General features: G+C 33.7%; 2 protein-coding genes and 1 long non-coding RNA gene across 7 annotated transcripts; 1 reads left to right on the forward strand and 2 right to left on the reverse strand.

The window, feature by feature from the left end:
• Window positions 1–721: 721 nt before the first annotated feature.
• LOC136064468 (uncharacterized) lies at window positions 722–4130 on the reverse strand. The gene is made up of 6 exons (XM_065766238.1): window positions 3577–4130; window positions 3271–3511; window positions 2817–2968; window positions 2332–2402; window positions 1571–1727; window positions 722–1216 (listed from the first exon to the last, which is right to left on the reverse strand). The coding sequence occupies exons 2-6, from the start codon at window positions 3482–3484 to the stop codon at window positions 1052–1054; spliced, it is 759 nt and encodes a 252-aa protein (XP_065622310.1). The 5' UTR covers window positions 3485–3511; window positions 3577–4130; the 3' UTR covers window positions 722–1051.
• Window positions 4131–6213: 2083 nt separating this feature from the next.
• Window positions 6214–11851, forward strand: LOC111988586 (uncharacterized). Its single transcript, XM_024020382.2, has 7 exons — window positions 6214–6519; window positions 6787–6888; window positions 7045–7159; window positions 8600–8715; window positions 9353–9541; window positions 10265–10407; window positions 11364–11851. The coding sequence occupies exons 1-7, from the start codon at window positions 6398–6400 to the stop codon at window positions 11543–11545; spliced, it is 969 nt and encodes a 322-aa protein (XP_023876150.1). The 5' UTR covers window positions 6214–6397; the 3' UTR covers window positions 11546–11851.
• An 8996-nt stretch (window positions 11852–20847) lies between these two features.
• Window positions 20848–24496, reverse strand: LOC111988678 (uncharacterized). Of its 5 annotated transcripts, none has more exons than XR_010626082.1 (7): window positions 24027–24496; window positions 23747–23832; window positions 22732–22930; window positions 22108–22143; window positions 21533–21629; window positions 21249–21362; window positions 20848–21081 (listed from the first exon to the last, which is right to left on the reverse strand). It is a non-coding gene; the product is annotated as an uncharacterized LOC111988678 (long non-coding RNA). The 5 variants fall into 5 exon arrangements; XR_010626081.1 differs by having other exon boundaries at window positions 21533–21634; window positions 24027–24495; XR_002880456.2 differs by lacking the exon at window positions 22732–22930 and adding an exon at window positions 22481–22530 and having other exon boundaries at window positions 21533–21634; window positions 24027–24494.
• Between the last annotated feature and the right edge of the window lie 213 nt (window positions 24497–24709).

A 24709-nucleotide genomic window follows, 5' to 3' on the forward strand; every position in this document is an offset into this window, starting at 1 on the left:
CTTTTTTTTTTTTTTTTTTTTTGCCTTATGAATTTGTTCTATTCCATGCTAAAGAAACTTAAGATAAAAAATTGCAGCGCCCGCAGAAATGCAATAAACTTTTAGAAATCAACGCAGAGAAGGGATTCACTGACCATCGCAACAATACTCTCTCACATATGCTGATAATAAGAAACAAATATGCGTTCATAGGTATCTGACATTGTGATGGATATTGTAGCAGGAAACGTGAGGACACAGACAAAGTTGTTTTCTATACTATGTTGTTGGAATCTTCTCCAAAATATTATGTATTAAATCTTATGATTCATTAAATCATTTAAACAAGCCATATGACTTTTAAGTAAGTCATTCGACTAAAAGTATAGTCTTCCCAATTGCCACGTAATGGGTAGAAGAAACTTTCATCCAAACTAGTTTGACAGAAATTTCTGTCATTTAAAAAATAAAATTTATCCAATAATTTGGACCATATTATTGATAGTGTCATGAAGCAACATCATATCAAAACAAACGTGTCACCAATTGGTCACTTGAATTGGTTTTGGCATTATATATTTTGATGAGTAAAAAGGAATTTTATTAAACAAAGCCAAAGAATGGAATCTAATTGTTACATTTCCATCATTCTACCATTGTTTAATCCACATATTATTTGTCAAAAATGCCAAAAAGAATAATTTGGACCATATTATTGATGGTATCATGAAGCAACATCATATCAAAACAAATGTGACACCAATTGGTCACTTGAATTGGTTTTGGCATTACATATTTTGATGAGTAAACAGGAATTTTATTAAACAAAGCCAAAGAATGGAATCTAATTGTTACATCTCCATCATTCCACCATTGTTTAATCCAAATATTATTTATCAAAAAGGCCAATAATGACAACAGCGCCATTAAAGTATATTAAAAAATGGATCAATATATGAATCTAATACAAAGAAAAGGAAGCATGTGGTTTGTAAAATCATTTGCTGCTGAGGCAATAGATCCAGAAAATCCCTGACTATAATTGAAAGACAACATTGTGTTTAATGAAGATCTATTGGGACCTTTGCTGCCGAGTATACTCCCAGAGAGCAATGGCACCACTGACATGAACATTGAGAGATCTAACAACTCCCAATTGTGGAATCTCAATGCAAGCATCTAAAATATGTATTATATCCACAGGTATACCCTCCTTTTCACGCCCAAGGACAAGGACCTGACAAAATGATGAAATGACCATAACAATAAATATACAGAGAATTGAATAAAATTTTCAATTTTATAATAAATTAATTGGAAGCACTTCCACAAATGTAAAATTGAAAAGGGGAAGAGAAGAAATTGCCAAAGTTTACTCCCTTTTCCTCTTGACCAACAGAACCCAAGTAAACTTTCCCACCCCCCCCCCCCCCCTTTTCTTTTATAAGCACAGATTAAGTGAACCTGCTTTTACTATCATTACAATAAGCATGTAAGACGAATAGAGATGAATGTAATGTATTTCATCAAGTTCCACTGACTTTTTCAATATTAAATGAACTGGAAGGTCTGAGTTTGCAGAACAACTTACTGTCTTTGTGGGAAAGACAAACTGGTCAAGAGGAATACTATTTGCAGTTTGCTCTAATCCCAATATAGAGAAGCCTTCTCGTTTCTTTTTCTCCAAGAAAACTTTCACACTATTCACAGGGACTTCTATGATCGGAACCCACTTCTCTGCTGTCACACTAGAAAACATAACAAAGGGCTTAAATGACTGACTGAAAGATTGTAAGAATATTTACTTCAAAACCTATAAATATGAAATAATATATAGAAACCTTATGTGAGGGGAGAAAACACCAAATGTGTGGATTTTGTAAGGGTGTTTGAACATAGCAGATTAGAATAAGACTATATCTAGCGAGTTAGCTTGTACCTGAGACTACTGAGAGGTGATGTAAGTATCTGATTTATAACTTCAATATTCAACAGAAGAGGTATCTATCCCAAAATAATAATAAAAACATAAATATTCAACAGAACAGACCAAATCACATGAATTTTCAATATTTGGTGATTCTTCCCCATCTGAAACTGCTATCCTGCAGCTTTATTATACCTTATTAAGTTTAAATCACTTCATTATGATAAACCCCATGCTAGTTGACACAAATTCAAATTCTAAAGGTACTCAACCCTTAAATTTCAAATAAGTTTTATAGGAAAGAAATGAGAAAGATTCTCTATGAGAGAGCTGCCATTTATCAAACATGATGTAGAGATTATATTTCAGATCCAACTAAGATCCACTGTAGGTATAGAATGTAGGGTAGTGGACTATCATCAAACCTGATGAGTTGGAACTGTTTATCACTTAATATATTTGCATCTGCAATGGCCAATCCTGATGCCTTAAATACCTGCAAGGAACAACAATTGGCATAAAAAAGAAGACAAGTGAGATAATTAATATCGCCAAAACATGAAATGGCAGAAGTATAAGTCGATAAACTATCCACTGTCCCAAAAGCTTAAGCTATTAGGAAATAGTGAATTTAATCATTTAACCAATATTCTAACACTCCCCTCACATATGGGCCCAAACTCCCTCTTAATAAGTAGGGCCCAAGATATGGGTTTTTGACATTTAAAAAGGAAGGGAGAATGAATGCAAGGTTCGAATTCATGATAACCTGTTTTAATTATATATTAAATTACCGATTATCCCAAAAGCTTAAACTATTAGGAAATATTCTAAAACAACTCAAGAGAGGAGAAAAAGGGGGTGCTGGGGGTAGAGAAAAAAACCTAGTATTATGAGCACCATAACATACCTCACATGTTCGTGCCAATCCAGCAAGGTTTGGTATACGATCAAGCAGTGATGCTACTAGGATAAAAGTTTGCTGACTAGCTTTTACTCTTTCCATAGCCAGACTTCTAGACAGCAACAGCTGATCTAGAAGCTGATCATCCTTTTCCATTTCTGCTTGACATTGTGCAGTTGTGAACTTCGTTAGAAGAGAAAGATAACAATTTTCATTTGCAATACAGTTATGAAACACTTAAAACTTCTAGACTGCCAAACGATTTGTTGTATTTCTTGTTGAGGACAGGGTGGAGCGCGGCAAGCTCCTCTACCCACAAAAGGGGTTCAAAGAGAGTGCCGGTACCAGTGAAAAAACCTCAAGGGATGGAGGTGGAAATTCATCAAGCCGAGCCTATGACAGAAGTCTAGAGATTTCATTATTGGTTTTGGAATTCCACGTAGGCTAAAATTATACATACCGACAAGTTGTTCATAAATTTCTTTGTTGCCGAAGAAGGAACTGACACTGGTTTCATTCTTCTCGTGTTTGGAGAGAGTAACCTTCTTTTGAAAATCCAAACAAGTATCTTTAGGCTGCTGGATAAGCAAATTTTCTCCTTTGGCATTAGATGATAGATCCATGCGGTCAGGATCTAAGCTCTCATTCTTGATAGTCAACACATCCCTTGCCATTGAACATCTAAGATCTTCCCTGACATCCTGCAACACTGTAAATGAGATACAAACCCCAAAAAGATGGCAGTAAAAAGTTATCAAGCTCTTACATTTAGGAAGGTGAGTACTTGCTCCAAAAGGGATATTGGGACGCATTCGAACTCGAGTTCCTTTAACACAGACCCAAAAGAGAGAAAAAAAATAATAATAATTTAGAGACATAAAATATTAAAAGGGATATTATCAAACGCTGGTCCCACTTAGTAGGGTGTAGGGTCCTGGAAATTATTATTTACAAAATTCTCAAAAGCCATGAAGCAGCATTAGTAAAAATAATGGATTCCATTTAGTGAATTTATCAAGACAGAATGTAGAGAAAAAAATGCTGACTCACTTGCAATGTTTGATAGATGCCTAATATTGACACATTTCAATCAATTTTTATTGACTGGCTTCAGGAAATTAGGAATTAGGTATCAGAGTACATCATCATACAAACTTGAAAATTTAATATGGAAATGGAAGTGTTTGTACAAATGATGCCATGTAGAATTGGAAGAAAAAGATTGAAATGACGGTTTCCAAATTTCAACTAAACCTTTGAGATTAAAAAAAAAAAAAAGGATTTTCTTATGAAATGTTTATTATTATTAGCATTGATAGCTCTCTTCTTTAAAGCNGATTAAGGATGCCAATACCTCACCATTGCAGTCCCGAACAACCACACCAATCCCAGCCTTGTTTTCTGCATTTGAGATTGCTCCATCATAATTGATCTTATATTTATTCCGTGGTGGGGCTGACCATTTTGGCTTGGGCTCTGTTCTGGTCGGGTTTGGCAGAGGATTGACAGACCTGATTTCAACCCAGCGCTCCTGTGCATCTTGCTTCAGGTCCTTTGTGAGGCAACAAGGTTGATGAAGGCGGGATTGATTTCTCTGGTGCCAAATACACCAAACTTGGATAGCAAAGAGTTCAATGGGCTTCCCATTCTCCAGTAGCCATCCGAACAGGTGCTTGAAGTCCGTGAAAACCTCCCTTGACCGAAAGCTCCACCTAGCATCATTCCAAACCACGTCCAAACCTGAACAACCCCATAGAGCACGTAGCGTGTCCTCTGCCATTGAAGCGCATCTGTCACAGGTTGGGTTTGGGATAATTGTTTTTCTGTTTAGGTTAGACTTTGTTGGGAGGGAATCTCTGCATGCACGCCACAGAAAATTTTTGTACTTGTTTGGAACGTCCATTGACCAAATACTTTTCCAGAGTTTTTTGTCCAAGTCCGTTCTTGTTCCTTCTTCAACCTCGGTCTCCAACTCCTTTAGAAAACGATATCCCGACTTGCAATTGTATTGTCCATCTGCCGTGAAGGGCCAGAACAGAGAATCTTCAGTTTGGCATCGGGCAAGTGGGATTTTTTTTGCAAGTTCAGCTTCATTCGGTATAAGAATTCCCTCCAACGCTTCATCATCCCAATTCCCTGTAGTCTCATCTATTAAACAATCAACCATAGCATCCTCCATAGACTCGATAATTGGAGAAGTGACTAAAGGTGGATGTTTAATGGGAAGCCAATGGTGCTGCCATATTTTAATATTTTTTCCATTGCCAACCCGAAATCTTGCACCCATTTTGATAACCTCCCTTCCCTTCAAAATGCTTTTCCAAGCATATGACCCAGTTGTTGATTCCTTGGCTTCCATGAAAGAACAATGAGGAAAAAATCTTGCCTTGAATATCCTTGCTATAAGTAAACTTTGTTTGTATCTTTTTGAGATTGAGCATTGTAATTGATTTTTGTCTTATCTATATATTCAAGGTTGCTAGTTATATTATCTGAACAATTATAATTTATTATAGGTTTCTAGTCAGTTATGTACATATTTTCTTTTGCAAAAATGTGACTAAATAATTCAGCAATTGGAGCAAGCATATCAACCTGTGGAAGTGGAAGCAATCGCAGCATGCAGAGCAGTGGAGTTTGGCAGCGAGATTGGAGTGGACTGTGCTATTGTGGAGGGTGATTCAGAAGTGTTAGTAAAGGCTTTGAGGAACAATGACAATGGATTGATTCATTTTGCACCACTGATTAATGATATCTCTTTATTTTCGGGTTTGTTTTCAGAATTGTCATACTCTCACATTAGGAGAGATGGCAACAAAGTTGCTCATAGTTTAGCTAGGCTAGCTGTGATGACACCAGGTTATACTGTGTGGATGGAGGATGTCCCATCTCGCACCTTACCCTTTGTTCAGGCTGATTTGGCCGTGCCTTGATGTTATTCAATAAACGTCTTCTTTCTCAAAAAAAAAAAAAAAAGTTTACTTATAGCAAATCAAATCAAAACCAAGGAAAAGATTACTCGTTCCACTTACTTCAAACTGAACAAAAGATTGCTACATAATAAATTTATCAAATTGACCTAAATTAGGTTGTCAATAAAATAGCTTTAGAACCTGATTTTTTCTGTTTATATGAGTATCCGTGTATTTTTATCTAAAAAACTAAAAAGGTAGGATTGTGAGGCTAGTCACTACTTACTTTATTAAATAAATTCTCAACACAAACGATACTATGACTCTAGAGGTTAATGGTAACTTAAACCCGAGCAAAGAAGGTCAACCGTTAGACTTCATACATGAGATTTTAAAAAGACAAGAAAAGAAAAAAAAAAATCTGAACTTGTGCAAATTATGCTTTTTCAGTTTTTCTTACCTATTTTGCTTAGCACTTAAGCATGTAAATTTCAAATGCGCGTTCCGCTCGCACGTACCATTTCTAAAAATACATAAAAAAAAAAAACATTTTCCCAGAAACCATTTTCCCGACAAAAAGAAAGGGAAAGAACATTTGTAAACTCTTCTTCTTCTCTCCATAATACTAAATAATAATTTGCTCCTCGTTTTGTTGTTATTCCTACAAAAGCTACGATGTGGGTAGAGATCATCTGTGGCCTCATCATTTACAGATTGTTCAAGTGCTTCTTTTTTGACGACGACGTTTTGGATCTCGAATCCTCTGATTTCAATGCTCTCTTCTCAGTCGCCGATAGGTATTTCACCTTTTTTTTTATTTTTTTTTTATTTTTTTTTTCTGGGTCTGTTTGGTTGCTGAGAAAGTGCCAGACTAATAAAAGAGTAAAAATTTCATTGAATTGAAAAAAAAAAAAATATTTTTGTTTCTAATTTTGTTTAGGCTAATTAGCTGAATCAGCAGAAAAACTGTGGTTCAACATTTTCTTTGCTGCATTTTCTCGACACCCAAACATAGAGTTTGCTTATCTGATTCAATTGTTCTTCTTTTTTGAGCAAATTTGTAGGCTTGAAAAGCTTTATGGTGGAAAGGTGTATGTGGGGCTTCGAATTCCTGATGCCGACACGGGTTCACGACAGAATATCGACATGGTTCATGTTAACAAAGAGTAAGAGTTTCAAAATTTCTCAACTTTTAATTTGCTGATGAGAAAATGTTGGAAAATTCAAGGATATAAATAGTGAACAAAGAGAGATTTAATACAGTTGGAATCTTTTTTACTCAGTATGCTTCAATTTCTCTTGTTTTTATGTATATTGCATAGGGAAGCAGTGGTGATATCAGTTAAGAATATATCAGGATTTGTATCGGTGAATTCGGATGGCAGCTGGGTTTGTGAAGGCGGCAGTAAACACAAAGCCGAACGATTTCCCGATCCTGTAAGTCATGGTTCAGATTATAGTTTCATAGTGTCCGAATTTAGCATTCTTCAAGCATTTTTATTGCTTTGAATGTTGCCCAAGAATGTTGTGTGAATTGTATCTATATGTGGTAATGATCATGCTGTAGATCACCAATATGTATAATACCTCAACAAGAAGTTGTTAACGGCAGCCAAGTCAGTTAAGAATTAGTTGGCAGTTATTAGTTAGATTTTCAAAGTGCGTGTTCAATATAGTTCAGCTCATGTAAATTAACTCTAAATCTGTTAAGGTCATGGATCTTTATAAATAGACTGATGTATGTGTATCAGTGTAGTATGGTGGGATTCTGAGTCGGAGTTCATTCTTTTTCCTTTTGTTTTCATCTTCTTCTGCCTTTATCTTCAATAGTTTGGTTTGTGTCTCTCATATTACATTCAGTTTATTTTGATCAATAGCACACCAGATGTACTCAGATAGACAGAACTTAATAAGTGTTTCTTTAAGAAGCTAAAACATGCGGTCCTAACTTGTTTAGTGATAGTGATAGTGATATTCCTAACTTCTTCTATGTTAACTCATGCTCTTGTTCTCATTTAATTGTCAATTCCATGGATACCTGAAATGCTTGATAATTAGTAGAAAAGGTATTATGTTCGTCTAAAGCTTGCTTTGATGGGTTATTTGGTGGCTTAAGGTTATGGGAAGCTTTAGGTTCATGGTTCTGACATGTATGGAGAAGGGCTCGAATTGATGTTGTAAAAAAGAAGGAAAAGAGAGATTTTTTTTTTTTCTTCTGTTCAGGGATGGTAGTAGTGAGCCAAAGAAGAAGAAAATGGAAAAAGAATATTCTAGGCGCACATGCCTTCAACAATGCAAACCACTTGTAATCACATTAATCAATTTAGTACTTTTTTTTGAATCAATGAAGCATATTTTTATGTATATTCATTAACTTTATTTTTCTTGTTAGGATTAGGAATCTCAATTTAACTAGTAAATTAAAGGCCTTATAAAACTTAATAAAGACTACTAATATGGTAGCATAGATTTAGTGTTTGGCTTACAAAGAGGATATTTTTTCTATAGCCATGCAATGGATGTGGAATCAAGGCATTCAACTTCGTTGTTATTTTTAATGTGTAAAGTTGGAAATTCTTATTAGATGATGAGATTGTAGATAGTTCAAGCTCTCTGAGATTTACATTATGCAATTTTAAAAGTTTAGGGCCTAGATCCAATCTATACATTCTCTACTACATTTATATTAGTCTGTCAGAAATGCCTTTTTAAAGAAGTTTTTATTTTTAAATTTTCTTCTTTATGATTTTCTAGGTTAGTTTGGTTCTTTTAGTTTTGTAGATAATGAGAATCAGGTAGAAGGGTGCAACTTGGTTGTCTGTTTGTCCACCACAAGTTCTTAGTTCTTACAACTTTTAAAAACTTTTCATATTTCAGGTGGCAGAGACTAAAAAACAAGCTTCAATTCTTGAATCGTATCTTGAACAGAGAGGAGTTGCTCTGCCAGAAGGATATTTTTCTTGTAAAGTTGTACTGCCTAATCCAAAATTTGGGTATGCATGGAAATTACCCCAATGGTGTGGATATTAGATTCACAGTTCATCTAATCAAATTTGAAGTGTACTCATATGTTCTAACTATCAATGTCTGCAATTTTTAATTTTTATGGTTAGGCAGCATTATGTCTGCTCTGTTGCTATAGTTTCTATCCATTAATAATTTCATTGGCCAAGGAAATCTTGAGAGAACATTTCTTTGTTGACGGTTGATATGCAATTATTCTCATTTCTTGAGTTTTTCTGAGAGGATCTTCAGGGGCTTTTTACTTTTGGGTGTAATTCACTATATGGAACCATTTGCACATTCATCATCTTCTTTTTAATTTTTTTTTTTTTTTGGTTTCTTCTCTAAAGGCTTTGCATATTTTCAAGCATTTGTTGCTTACAAAGTCTTAGCAGAATTTCTTGATGAAGTTGTGTTTAGGTTGGAAGCTGATGGAAGGGTTCAAGAAATGAAGCTCACATTATTTAGAATTTAATTCACTAGTTATGCCAAAAATTTGTTTTTTGCTATTAGGAAAAATTAATAATACCTGACTTCAGTGTTTGCTAATACTAAATTATTTCATCATAGTTTGAATTTTAACTGAATTTCTATTTATGTGAATATTTTTATATAATCTCCTTGTAGTACCCTCCAATCAAGCTCTTTTCCATCTGAAGTCATTACCTATGACCAATGGGTACAACTGAAACCAGAACCAAAGAGCATGTTTTCTGGTTGGATCAAAGGTGCCTTTCGTAGTGGAAAGAAAGAGATGCAAGAATCAATACATCAGAAGCTAAATTTCACCCTTAGCACAGCTCCAATGTGGGATAGGTGTGTTGCTCTCTATATCTTAAAAATTTGATGCATATGTTGTCTGCATACTGCATAATCCTATATATTTGTGTGTAACGTCAAATGTTTGGTGGATGATATTAAACTATGCTTGAAACATTTTAATTGACTGGATGCTGGAACTGCCTATGCTCTTGAAGCATGATAGGAAATTTATTTTGATTACTTGAAATGCATTTCGTGGTGACTGTTGAGGTAAAGAAATAATTGTATCTTTTGTGGTGTGAAGCTGCCTATTATTAAGTTGACATAAGTGCTTTCGATTCCTTGAGATTCTAAATTTAGCAGCAGCTACCCTATAATTACGGATCCTTATCACATAAAAAGAAGAAAAAGAAATTCTTGTAAATTTGGTCCTGTTGCCAATCCCTGTTAACAATTTAAAACAAGGACGAAGAAACCCAAGTCCCCAAAAACAGGAGCACCCTTTTTGAGTTAGGTTGATGGGCTCAGGGAACCATTTCATTATGGTTGAGACAGCCTTGAACCTATTTGCACTCATTAGATTTAGTTGTAGGTTTTTTCACATAATATCTCTAATGAGAAGAAAAAGAATCATATGATCTAATCATGCAAAACTTAATTCAATTCGAAGTTGCAGGCCTTATACAGAATTAAGTTGTTAAATAGTTGGTCATATTCCTCATTCAGCACTCAAATTTAGATGGTTGTTGAACAGTTGTTTCTTAATTGTTTCTGCAGGGTAGAGCTTAAAGGAAATAAATATGTCCTTGGGGAATTTCTGGATTTCAAGGGGAAACAAGAAGACATCAATGCTTTGAAAAATATCAGAAGATCAAAAGTTAGTCGCCTGATCATCCAAAAGACGAGCATGTTTGGATTAGGTAATCTCCCATCTTTTGCAGTTTTTGCTTGCTTTTTGGATAGTTATGTTGGAGTACTGAAAATCTGGTATTTTAAAGGAGGGAGCCAGAGTCTTATACCTCATGGTTAATGATTAGATATTTGGTATACAGAATATTGAAGGCTTAAGATTATTCCATTTTACGTCAGTTTTCCAGGCACATAAACTTGATTGGTTGGCCAATTTATGCCTGTGCGTTAGCCCTAAAATCATATTAACAGTTAGTATCTGTTATTGTGTGATTAAAAAGGAAAAAAATAAGTTGTGTGATGCAGTTTCAAGATATAAAGCCTAGCTACTAAATATGTTAGTTTGTTTTTGAGGAGAATAACCTCGTGTCTGGTCAAACTTTATCAGGCCATCTCATTCTATGGGTCTTCCACCTATTTAAAATGCAAAAGAATATGTGGATAAAAATATTGTGTGTTGAACACTTTGCTATATTTACGGTATAGTCTGCATTTTCCAACAAGGCTAATGAGCTCTAGCTCAAATGGCATGTCCTCCCCTTATAAAAGCAGGGTTGAGGGTGAGTTTGTGGGTTCATTGCCTGCTAGGTGCTTGCATAACTTACCAATATATGTATCTATATTTTTAACCAGATTAACATGTTTTAGCGGTCATCATTATTGTAAAGGTTATCAAAATTCAAAAGTAAGCAAATGACTATATATTCCCCTGATTTTTGCCCTATTACTAGTTATCTGAAGGAATACTTGGTAATGAGTTGATGCCCTTTAATAAGTGAGGCCTTATTCTTTTCTACATGCAATTGTGGTTTTTCCCATGATTATTTGTGCTATTCATCAGAAGATTAAATCCTCTTATTTGTGCTACACACGCACACGTCTCTTAGATGCTGTTTCATCTATTTTCGCACCTATGGTTTCTCTAAGATTCATACGATTTATTCAAGTTTCCATGGGCCAATTGCAGCTCACTCAAAACTCCAAGTTCTGTATTCTCCTCGGGATTATCGGAGTGAAGGGGCTTCAGGTTCAGAGTGGAATGAAGTTACTGTAAGATCAAGTACTGAGGTTCTCTTTCAGCCAGATAATTCAACTAAAGTCCGAAAATTCAAGCTCTCTTCAGTTGTTTCTATGACACTGAGTGCCTAAAGAAACCTCAACTGAACACATGTTAGCATTTCTGCAAGATGGAAAAGGTGAGTTTGTTATGTTACCTTTGAATTCCTTTCTTGTTGTAGCATCTTAATTATTGGTTATGCTATGCGGGTATATTGTATATATTGTAGTGGAGATTGAACTAATTAAAGTGCTTAGTTCATGCGGGAAAGAAGTTTAAAGAATTGACTTAAAATACCATACCAATTGCACCAAGCAAAGAAACAAACTGTAGTTAATACAGAAATGTAATGATTTTGGTTTGTACTTGGATTTTTTTAATATATTTTTCTTTTTTTATTTTACGTATTTAATATTTTATATATTTTACCTATTTAATAGGATTCGAAATGAGAAAATCCGCATAAAGATAGAGTTGCTTGAGATAGTTTGATTATGTGCAGAAGAGAGCGATAAATTCACCAGTGAGGAAGAGCGAGTTGATTTTAGTTGTGAGGAAAAAAAAAGGTAGATGAAGACTCAAAATAATATTTAGTAAAAATAGTAAAAAAGAAAAATCAGTCATGGGGGTGACAAAGAGTATGACTTCAGTTATAATAGAATGGTTAAAAAGAATACATATGATTGGTTTTAATTAGTTTGTTGAGTATACATAGCTGATCCTCAAAATTTGGGGACCAAGTATGAAATTGTCATAGAGAAATGCCTTTTTTTATTTAGTACTAATGCATCCAGTGGGAGCACTTGAGTTCCTAGTTTATTCATGGTTTGTTTCTCAAACTTCCTCTTAGTTGAAAGCTATTTTTCCTCGTGAAAAAGTAAAATATTTTTGTTGCAAATTTGCAATCAATGCCCGGAGTCAGCTTGCCCAAGGGCGACTCCCAGGATCCTGATCTTCAGATGGGTGATTCTCCCATTTGTAGGCTTTCAGCCTTCAGCTTTCTTGAATGTGGGTCCAAAATGTTAGGTATATCAGGAATAAAGGTCGATAAAAAATGAAGAATTTTTTGTGCCATTCTTTTATCTTCTCATCTTCTCGCCTTTTCCTTCAATGGGCTGCATGGTTTGGGTAAATAGCACCCTTCTTTCTTTCTACCACAAATTAATGGTTGTGCAGGTAGAGATCGGTAAATAGAACTCTCTACCCCATATTTTGCTATCTTTCACATGTATCTTGCGTCCCATTTTGCTAGTGTTATTTAGAAGATTTATTTGTGAAAATATTTTTCTCCATGTACGTAGAATTACAAAAATGGTGAAATTATTCAATGCACTTAGTAAATTATGAATACAAATTCCTCTCACATAAAGGCAAGTTTCACATATAAAACCAACATTTGTGAGAGAAAGATGTACATTGGTCGTACTGGATAATTTCTCCAAAAATTGATTATTAATTTCCATAAAATTTATTTAATAAGATTTTTTTACTGTTTTTTGATCCATTACAACTAATTGGGTTGTAGGCTAATGGAATTGAGGCATACTTGTCCCATTTTATGTAAAATTTTTATTCTAATCCAAAGCATCACAAATGTTATTGTTAGAGAATAATCCCTAAAGTTCAAATCAGTTTGTGTTGTTAAATTCATATCAAGCAAATGAAACCAGCAATTGTTTTTCATATCTCACGCTTTAAAGTTCTCATATTTAAAAGCAGCCATTAGCAATTTACACATTTGAGAAAAGTCCCACTTCCAAACACATCATTGGTATGGTTTTAAAATTAAAAATGGACCTATCGAATTGGTCACCTGTCTGACTTTAAAACCAAAACAATCAGAAAATGTAAATTTTTTTTTTTTGGCGAACTGCTTGAATTGCATATAGAGAAAATTGAAATATATACCAACTTACCTACTAAGGATTGCTTTAGTATAATTAAAAATATATAGAAGTATTTATGTAATAAATATATAAGGCATATGTAGGAAGGGGATGGCGTTGGAACTAGGAACAACAAAATCCAGCCTTGTTTCCCTACTGATCCCCATACTTGTTTGTTGAGCAACAAAAAATTGATCAATTGAGCCAATTGACACCCATAAAAAAAGTATAAAATTATTTAAAAAGAAAAAGAATAGAGAAATGAAAGAAAGGGAACCAAAGTAAGAAAAGGGATCGAAGACAACGTGGTAGGAAAGAAAACCGAAGTAAAAAAAAGAAAGAAACCGAACAGATTGATTTTTATTTTTAATTTTCCACGTCCAACGAAAAGTACGCATAATTTGATTGTTTAACACAGGGATCCAGTTTTCATGCATTCCTTATTAGGATTCTTATAATCTACTTTCTTCTGTTTTTGTTTCTCTCATCTGCAATAACGGTTGCCGAACCGAGCAACGTTGTCCTACTAACCAGTGAGTCTCTTTCTTAACGCATGCAACCATATCTCCTCACACTCTTACATAATTTTATTTTTATTTTTATCTGTTTATTTTATGAGTGGTAATGAATGAGAGAAATTATCAAACACGAAGCACTCTTTAATTAACAAATTTTGTGTTCTCTATTTGGCTAAATATTGTCTTACAGCTATCAAGAGCTTTATAACTCAACTAATAAATTTTTTTTTTTTTTTTGGTGTTTTTATAGCTATCACATTATAAAAAAAAAAAAAAAAAGTTTCACATCATTGGATGTGAAATGTTTTTTACAATCTCCACCACACTTTTTCATTTGATGTTCATATTTTATTTATGATATGAAAGAGTGTGAAAACCGACACTGTTAAGTGTAAAACAATCAAAAAGCCCTTATTATGATTATTGTTGTTATTACTATTTTGTAGAGAAAAAGAGTAGCTGGAGAGGAATTTTTTGTTGGCTGAGAAAACCGACCCATTGGATCAATATTATTGAAGAATAAAATAAAATTACAAGGAGTCATGAGTGACGAAAGGAGCTATATCAGCAAGAGTGGACTCAATCCATACTTGGAGCTCACTGCCAGAGATAGCTTTTCTGGCTAAGAAGTGGGCAACTGAATTGCCTATAAATTTAACAAAAGAAAAATTACATAAACCAAGACCAGTAGCTAACACCAAAATATCACCAATCACATGTCCATACTCCGGGTTTTTGGTATCTCCAGTTAAGATGGCGTTGATGATTACCTCAACATCACCCTCTACGGAACACTCAAAAATGCATAATTCCTTAGCAAAAAGCCAGTGCCCTCCTACAAGCCAATGCCTCAACCACAGCTACGGAGATAGGTAGAGATACCCTTTCACACATGGCACCAATAGCACAACCTGTAGAATAACGCACAACCACTCTTAAACCAGCAGCTCCCAAGTTGTTGAACGTGGCACCATCAAAATTAACTTTGAAATGGGGATAAATTGGAGGGTTCCAACAGATGGCTCTAGCTGGTTGCTGGGGGGATGAAGAGTCGGCCATTGTAAATGCTGATAATCCAGTACAAAAGCCATTGCTCTTTGACGAATCTTATGAATCTCCACCACAACCTCCCCTACTCTCACCGAATTTCTTCGATTCCAGATAAACCAGAAAAGTGTGGCGACAAGGTTAAGGTCCAACCTGTCCCTCATCCTCAGAAACATTTCCCACAGATCAGCAAAAGAGTTGAAATAATATTTGAAAAACTTCTTGATTACCTCATCAGGTTCCCCGTTCCCAGATGGTAATGAGTGATTTGCAACTCAAGGGCATGGACAGAGTCCTCATTAACTGCCTTACACCCTGAGCGTAGAACAGATTTAACTACATTTCTTCGAGCCAAATTACAGAGGGTTGGGAGAGCATTGTGAGTAGCTCTCCAGATCATGTGCTTAATCTTGTGTGGAACTTGTAAGTTCCAAATACCCTTCCACAAGAAATGACTTCTTTTAGGATCTGAGCAGCTTGGCAGAAAATGTCTATTAGAACCAGACAATAATTAGAAAGATTTTAATTATGCAATTGTCTTTTAAGAATGCTCGCATGCTAATTAACTCTTTGACGGTTCGACCGAACTGATTATCAATAAGTACTCCTGAAAACCGATCGATTCCTAAACATGGCAAAAAAAATTTAAAAGAGCATATACCGAAATCTTAACTCGTTTTAAAGTCAAAGCATACCGAAATTCAAATTTTCACACCTAATGTTTTTGTATTCGGGTGGGTAGGGTCAAGGTGAGTCAATGCATGTGAGATGTTAAAAAGTCGGAGAATCTTTTTCGGTTTGACAGTCTTGCACTACTCTTAATTGTTACATTTTTCTCAATCTTTTTGCAAAGTTAATAATATTTTTTCCTCCCCTGTCCAAGGAGTCCTTTGGGCCTATGGGTTTGACTACAAGAAATGCTTATCAAATTGTGTGTTTATTTGGAATATAGTTGTTTTCCTTAGAAACTTTTACTCAAATGTCATATGAACTGTTGAAATATGTTGATCTTGTTCACCATGGGACTATGGAAGCGTCATCTCATTCGCAGGAAGTTTATAGTTGTCTATCTCGTTTGTTGCCACCAAACATCTCTCTAATTGGATCAATATAGTGGAATTTTTGAGCATGGTACAAAATTACAAATTTGCTTGATTTGAAATGATAAGAAAGTATCTACCTAGTTTCTGTAATAAATAGTGAAGAAATATAATAAGATATCATTTAGGATCTGTTTAGATACCGCTTATTACTGAAAACAGAAAACAGAAAACACTATAGCAAAATAGTTTTTAAATATGTGAATAATGCCGTGGGACCTAGTTTTAAAGTTGTTTTTCTGAATAAAGTACTTGCGGGTCCCAAGAACAGTGCACGGAACTCATAGAAAAACAACACAAATGCACAACGCAGATGATATCCAAACTCCACCTTAGATATATTTTGAAACTTTGTTGGATGTTGTTTTAGTCAGATTACTATATATATATATATATATTATTAATTCAACATTATTCGATCTTTTTTCTAACCTTGGTTCGAGTTAGAAACTTTAAACCACTTATTTTAGAAAAATATATCATACTAGTAGTAGTCTCATGTGTTGTACAGTTTTGGTCTAATTCGGTCTACTTCTATCTATGGATGGAGTCAGAACTTTGAGTTAGGAGGAGTGGCTTTACTGTTGGTTGTGTGGTGGTTTCAACCTCTGACTTTGCTACTACTACTACAAAAAATTGGACTTATAGTGGCGTTTCATAAACGCCACTATAGGCCCATTTGGGCTATAGTAGCGTTTGCTATAGTGCCGTTTACAAACGCTACTATTGTACCCCGACTATAGACCTATAGTGACATTTATAAAAATGCTGCTATAGACCCTCATATTTTTTTAATAAAAAATTAGCTATAGTAGCGTTTCAAAACACCACTATAGCCAAAAACACCAACAAAAAAAATTTGATTACCAAAAATTAATTTTTGGTAATCAAAAGTTTTTTGTTTAAAATTGAATTAAATTGTATTTATAATTTTAATTAAATTAAAAGATTAAAAAAAAATACATAAAATAAAACAAAATACAAACACTATAGCTAGCCCAGTAAATTCAAAATGAAACACAAACCCACCCAAAAAAATTCAAAATCAAATACAACACGCTCACATGTAGAAATCTCAAACAAGGAATAAACCAAAACAATCATTAATTTTTTTTTTTTAAATGCTTACTTGCAACTATACACAATGCTGGCTCAATGGGTGAGCCAAATAGGCAACCACCTAAGGGCCCCATGAAAAAAGGACCCTAATTTTTTACCAATAGAGATATTCTTGTAACAATAGAAGTATTAATTAAGCCCTAAATATTCACCAATAAATAAAAGTATTTTTTTTTTTATCAAAGAAAAACCAGTTAAAGAAAAATATTTTCATTGAATGGGTCAATCATTTAATCTCTCATACATAAATGTTAAAAGAACTCATTAATTTTCCACTAGTAAATAAATTTATACTCAAATTCTATTTAGAAATATCAAATATATAACTTTATTAAACTTTTCAATCATAATTTTTTAGTATTTGGTTACTTCATTCAATAAATAGTGATTATTTTAGTTTTATATTCATTGAGTAATGCGATGGGTTAATTTTAATTTATAATTAAAAAAAGATTTTAAATGAAAAAAAAAAGTTAAATAAATATTCTATTAATATTCAAAGAATAAGAATAGACCTCATTTAAAGTTGTCACCTTAAGCCCCATAATACCTTAAGCCGGCCCTGACTATACAACCAATGACTTCAAACACAATAGCACTCCTTCTGCAATCACAAATCCCATAATAGTAGCAACATCTACAAATTTGAACAAAATCAACTAGCTATAACACCATCTGCAAATCCAAAACTAACAAACATTAACACCACCACAAATAAAACAAGGGAGATAAAATCAAAATGGAGATGAAGAGAAAAGAATAAATCTAGGTGTGAAGTGAAAGAAGAGTGAAAGAAAGAAAAAAAGAAAGAGAAAAGAAGAAACAAGGAGGAGTGGAGATAAGGGAGAAAAAGAAAGAAAAAAAAAAAGAAGAAGAGAGAGAGAGAGAGAGTCTGAAGGTAGGTGAGGAGATAAGGGAGTGGGGGTAGGTGAGTTTCGAATTTTGAGTGGAGGTAATGGGGGTAGGTAGGAAAGTGTGGTGGGAAAGTGGGTTTTGAATTTTGAATTTTGCTCGACAAAGGCCACTATAGGTCCTTTATTTATTTATTTATTTTTGGTTTAGTTCTAAACTCTTTTTTAACGTTTTTTTAAAACTTCTTTTTGCTGGACCTATAGTGACATTTTCAAACCCTGCTATAGGTCCATTTTTAAAAAAAGTTTTTGTTGAACTTTTTTTTACCCTTTTTTTAAAATTTTTTTGTTGGACCTATAGTGACATTTGCAAACGCTGCTATAGGTCCTTTATATATATATATATATATGAGGAATCTTTTTAAAAAAATTTTCAATTGGTTTTTTTTAAAGGACCTATAGTGGCGTTTATGAAACGCTGCTATAGGTCCCTCAAAATATTTTTTTGGGTTGGGCTATTGCAGCGTTTTACAAACGCCACTATAGGCCCAAGGCCTATAGGTTTTTGGAAACGAAGCTATAGGTCCAATGTATAAAAACGCCACTATAGAGTCCTCTGAAAAATGCCACCATAGGGTACCTATAGTGGCATTTTTTTGCAAACGCCACTAAAAAAAAAAACCGCTGCTATAGGCAGCTTTTTTTGCAGTGTTTTTAGCTGTTGAGATTTTGTGTGTGTGTGTGGGGGGGGGAAAGAACAAAATTATTTTTGTTTAGAATTTTTTAAAGGGCAGAGTTGTTTATTTTGGATAAAATTGGTTAATTGAGCTTATTATTATTACTTTTAGTTTTACTATTTGTAATTTTTGTTGTTAAGCTATTTTTTTTGGGCTTGTATATCTTTTTTTAGATTTTAGATTTATAAATTTTTTTATGGTCACTAAAATGAGGAAAATGCTAAAGTTACAAGCTTTTTAATAAATTATTGTTATGATAAGTGGTTATTAACAAGTAAAAAAATGATGTAGAAGTAGGCCCATTATGCGAACCAATAAGAATTTGCTATCAAAACAATTTGTAAAAATATTGTAAAAAAGTTTGTGATTATATCATTATGCTTAAAATAATCAATGATATTGTTTCAGGGAAACAAAATGTACGTAGTTTTATAGAACAAAATTCCTAAAATTAGTACACACACACACACACACACACATATATATATATATATATTTTAAAAAAGTCAAATGATAGCTTCGTCCCTGCTTCTGTCCATTGGGTCTATTTCTGTTCATTTGGTCCACTTCAGTCTAATTCAGTCTATTTGGTATACTTTTGTCCAATTCAGTCCGCTAGGTCTGTCAAAATACTATTGTGTTTATCAAAATATTATCAACCAAATGTAAAATCAAATAGGATAAAACTGTAAAAAAAAAAAAAAAAATTGAAAAAAACAATTAAGCCTTTCAAAATGGATAATACCGAAAAACAAAAAAGCAACGAAGTTGATATGATCGTGGGTTACATGTTTTGTTAAAAGACTGACAATAGTTATTTATTTATTTATTATAGAGAAATACTAATATAAGTTGATAAGAAGTAAGAAAAAAATATTTTTCTTTTGTTTTTATCTAGAAAATTGCAATTTGGTGCAGCCATTTCACACAACCACAGTTTCTAGGCTCAATTTTTATTATATACACTACAAGAAAAGAGTCTACTAGCGAGGGTAAAATGCTCTCGCAAAAAGTCAAATATTGTCGCAAAAGGTTATTAGCGAGGGTATATGGCCCTCGAAGGCCGTCGTATTTGTTCTTGTTACTAAAAGAGATTTTGCGACCATACCTTCGCAAATAGATAATTTACGAGGGCAATCCACCGTCGTTACTAAATAAATCCGCCCTCACAAATATATTTCCAAATGACGAGAAAAGTCGACGACTTATTTTTAGCGAGGGGAAGCAGTCGTCGTTAACAACTATTTATGAGGACTTTTATACCGAATTTTTTTTCTAAATAACAATAAATATTAAAAAATTTAGTTAGTTGTCACGTTGCAAAAGAATTTTGAAAACTAGCATCTCGAGTGTCTAAAACTCGAGTTCCAAGATAAAAATCAAGTTTTTGACGGTTGATTTGTAAAAAAAATCCAAGTGAAAATCGAGTTTTAAAAACTCGAGTTCCAAAAATGCCGCTATAGGGCTTAAAAACGTCACTATAGGGCTTTAAAATGGAGTTATAAAAAAATTTAGCAGAAAAACGCCACTATAGGGCTTTAAAACGTCAGTATAGGGCATAAAAACGCCACTATAGGGCTCACTGAACTTGGTATTGAGCACTTATGAAAAAAATTTGCAGGAAAACGCTGCTATAGGGTTTTAAAACGTCACTATAAGACTTAAAAACGCCACTATAGGGGCGATAAAACTAAAATTTTTTTTGCATGGAACTCGAGTTTTTAAAACTCGAGATTTATGTAAATGGATCTCAATTTTTTAAAACTCGAGATGCCTAGTTTTCTTTATAGTTTCACGCGTTGTCTAACTAACCAAATACTCCTCTTACCCATGATTATTTTGCACATTCCCCCCCTTTATACCCTCGCAATTAGTTCTTTGCACTAAAAAAAAAATTGTACTATTGCGACAGGCCAAAAATGCTGCTATAGGTCTTCAATTATATTAAAATATTAATCCTTCAACGGCAGTTTTTGCTCGCCACTATAGGTGATTTTTTTTTTTTTTTTTTTTTTTTTTTTTTTTTTTTTTTTTTTTTCGCCTGAATTCTAAACCCACATATCTATTACAAATAACCTGTAATAATTTCAGCTCCACTAAGACAATACCACAAATGTAACTAGATAACATCACAAATGTTACCAAACTAACATTATATTAACATAGAAATATATTATCAAATACATAACATTGTCTATAACCATTATCAAAGTTCCAAAGTATTTAAACAAATCCTTCAACACTTCCAAAAAATGCAGTAGTTTAAATGTGGTTCTTTGTACACAAAAAGCCATCAAATAATTATAGCATCTTCAGTATTGTAGCACCATCATTAGTAATTCTCACGTCTCCAATATCATCAACGAGCATCTGAAACCATCAACCAAAAAGCAAATCAAAATTATACCCTTTGGCAGAACCACATAGTCCAAATAAACCCCCTGTAAACGAATGAAATTGTAATTAAAAAGAAAGAAAGAAAGAAAAAAAATCATCGTGGTGCTTTGAAATCATAGATTGAAAAGTATAATTGTTACCATTCAAGCATTTTCTCAATGGTGATAGCTTGACGAAGTTGAGAGAACATCAAACATGGAAGTAAAACCAAGTTGAGAGAATATCAAACATGGAAGTAAAAGTGGAAAGACCAACTGCATTACACAAATAGTGGGAACAATGAGTTATGGTGCTCAAATTTGCTGATAGATAAATCTAAGTTGCAGAGTAAGTTAATAATAAGTGAGTATCAGCATGACATATTCAACAACAACAACAGCAACAAGAAGCTTTAGTTCAAAATTTTGGGATCGACAAGTATTACCCCATTTAAAAGTTTCGTTCCACTAGCAGGCAAAATGTTGACATACTTGGAAGCCATAAGGAATCTCAAAAAGCACATTGTGAAGACCTTTGCTAGTCTAGCCTAGTCACGAAAAATAGAATATTGTAAATGAACAACTTCAACACACAGAACTCATAATTTTATAATAACACAACCAAATACTCAAACTAAGAAAATACAAAGGAAGAGATAGATTGCATTAGAACATAATGAAAAGGTAAAGAATCCCTATTCTCCACAAAACCCTATAAAGGAAAACAGAGCATTTTTCCAAGTCCCCAAAATGGGCAAATGGAAAAGAAGACAATGAAATGTCAAGGTTTTTCTTTTTCAAATTTTTTTTTTAAATACATTAAAGTATTGAAAGCATATGTAACCAAGTGGAGAAAAAAATGAGCATCTTCAATTCTCTCAAGGCATATGTGTACAGTGGAATTCTTAAAACAAAGAACAAGAAGCAACAGGTTGGAAAAAAAAAATGAAGGAAGAAGACCACATCATGAAAAATAGAAGAAAAAGAAGAAACAATGGCACAAATGAAAAAAGGACAATACCTTTCAGTTGGCCTTCACTTGGAGACAGCTCCAGACCTGCACAAATCAAAAACCCACTTGGTCAAAATGTTGTTTGGAGGAAAGGGGCAAGACCCATAAGAGATTGTAAAAAAAAAAAATCCCCAAATCTTTAATCATTCCCACCCTTACTAACAATATAAATACTCAAAAATAATCTTCACTATTATTTTGGTGGATTGATAATAATAGATGGCTTAAGAGAGGGACAAAGGAGAAATAAGAGAAAGCCACTTGTTTATGGGGGTAATTTGACACCCACTTTTGGCAACTACTTGTTTGTCAACAACCTTTTTTTTTTTTTTTTGGTAAACCAAACCACATAATATAGAGAGCCTGCCTGCTTCACTTGTACCTTACAACGTGTTATCAGATGTCTATGTATGATCACATTCTCAATCAAAACTGAAAATTAAATAAATAACCTGAATGTTAAGAATCCAAATCCAAACCCAAAATTTCACAATAATCAAAACAAAAAATCAAATAAATAACTTACCAAGCAAAATCGGAATGGGTATCAGTATGAACACCAATTTATTAGAAACTAAGAGAAGGTAGAAAAGGAAATTTGTTCAAGAAAGAATTGGAATAGAAGGTCTTTACAACTTAAAAGCATTACAAGCACTAGATTTTTTTAAGTTTGACCACTTAGTATTAGTTTCTTCAAGCATGATAGGTTTATGAAGTCATAGCTTGAAGTTACACAAGTGAGATTAGCTCTATGTACAAAGCAATTGCAGCCCTGTCAGAACCCCTTGGCTCCTTCAGATTGGTAATAGCATCTAATATAAGCTTATCCAACCTGCAACCATGCAAAGGAGGTTCCAACAGAAGAAATAAATAATACTGTTAAGAAAAATAGGATAACCTGGCTCCCATTACAAGTTTTTTTATGGCCTATGACACCTGGAGACCCCACCTCATAAAAAAAGAAAAAAGAAAAAGTCTAATAAAAAAAATGAGCTGTTTTTTCCCAGTGGTATAACCATTAGAAACTTAAATAAATATTTATAAAAGATGATAATTTAGAATTTAAAAAGGAATTAACAATGGTGTTCTAGTGACTTCTTTTAGCTTTGAAATTAAATTTACGTTGCAATTCAATAATATAATGAATGGCCAAAAATTTTGTGTAAAGTAAAATGTAGGAGTAGAGGAAAAGTTAGAGTTTTCCTTGATCATTAAAGTTTATGCATATTTTAATACCATAATAGAACAACAAAAAAATCCCAACTAAGAGATCTTGCAGGCTATTGTGATTATTCTTTCATGGAATAGATGTACTCTCCAATTATTCATTCCCACTAACTGGAAGTATTATTGAAATACAATATTCCACCACCACTTGGCTACACTTTAGTAAGACCCCATGCCATAAACATACGGATTGCATAATTTTTAATTATCTGATAAGCTCTTTCTCATAATTTCTTAAAAGAAAAGAAATACTAGAATTTAATAGATTCTTCAAAATTATAGCAACATAATAAGTTTCTGAATGGATTAACAACTATATGAAATCTAGATCACATAAGTTTAGAATGAAAACTACTTAAAGTACATGTCATCACCAGAAGTATCTACGTTTTATAGATGACAAAATTGCAAGAGATGTAACCTTGCAAATGGTTCCTTTGAATCAGCAGTCTGCAATGTTCCTCTTGAAAGCACAAGAGGCTTAGCATCAACAATTTCTGCATCACTCTGAGGTTCTCAATTGTACATAAAAAATAAAAAAATAAATCATTAAAAAAAATAAATAAATTATCTACATATTACACCACAAAATCCAAACCCAAATTTCACAAAAATCAAATAAATAACCTAAATGTTAAGTATCCAAATCCAAACCCAAAATTTCACAATAATCAAAACAAAAAATCAAATAAATAATTTACCAAGCAAAATCGGAATGGGTATGGGTATGGGTATGGTGAAGAAAAATGAATGGGTATGGGGGTGGTAAGGGGAGAGAGGGAGAAAGGGAGAAAGGATCTTGTGGTGAGGGAGAGAGAGCCGATGGGTATGGGTCGACGGTAGAGAGAGCCGATGGGTATGGGAGGAGAGGAGTCGATGGCTGGGCTCAGCCTCATAGGCGCTGGGCTCAGCATGTCAGCTCTAGGTTGGGCTCTGCTCTTCAGCGCCGGCGGGGTTGTGTGTGTGTGTGTGAATGTGAGAGGCTGTGTGAGAGATAGAGAGAAAATGAGAGTTTTGTGGCGTGGGAAATGAAATTTGTGTAGGGGGAAATGAAAATTTTTAATTGGGCAAGTAAAAAGTAAAATTTTTTAGCTGAAATGTGAGTAAAAAGTTTGGGTGGGAAATGAAACTTTTGTGTGGGAAATGAAAGTTGTGTTTTGCCGGGTAAGGACGGTTAAAAGTGCTTTCAGTGAAGGCTCTTTTTTTCTTTTGTATGCAAATAACACGTATACATGACCTTGTTTCCTCCAAATTTCAATGAAAGAGGGCCACATCCACGAATGCAATTAGGTCCCACATTAATCAGAGAAGCTCTTAATATATTATTTTAATTGCTTGCTTTCACAAATGGTTATTTTATTTTATCTTATAAATTAACATGGGG

This window comes from Quercus suber, unplaced genomic scaffold (assembly GCF_002906115.3).
Source record: "Quercus suber isolate HL8 unplaced genomic scaffold, Cork oak 2.0 scaffold_24, whole genome shotgun sequence".
Taxonomy (NCBI): domain Eukaryota; kingdom Viridiplantae; phylum Streptophyta; class Magnoliopsida; order Fagales; family Fagaceae; genus Quercus; species Quercus suber.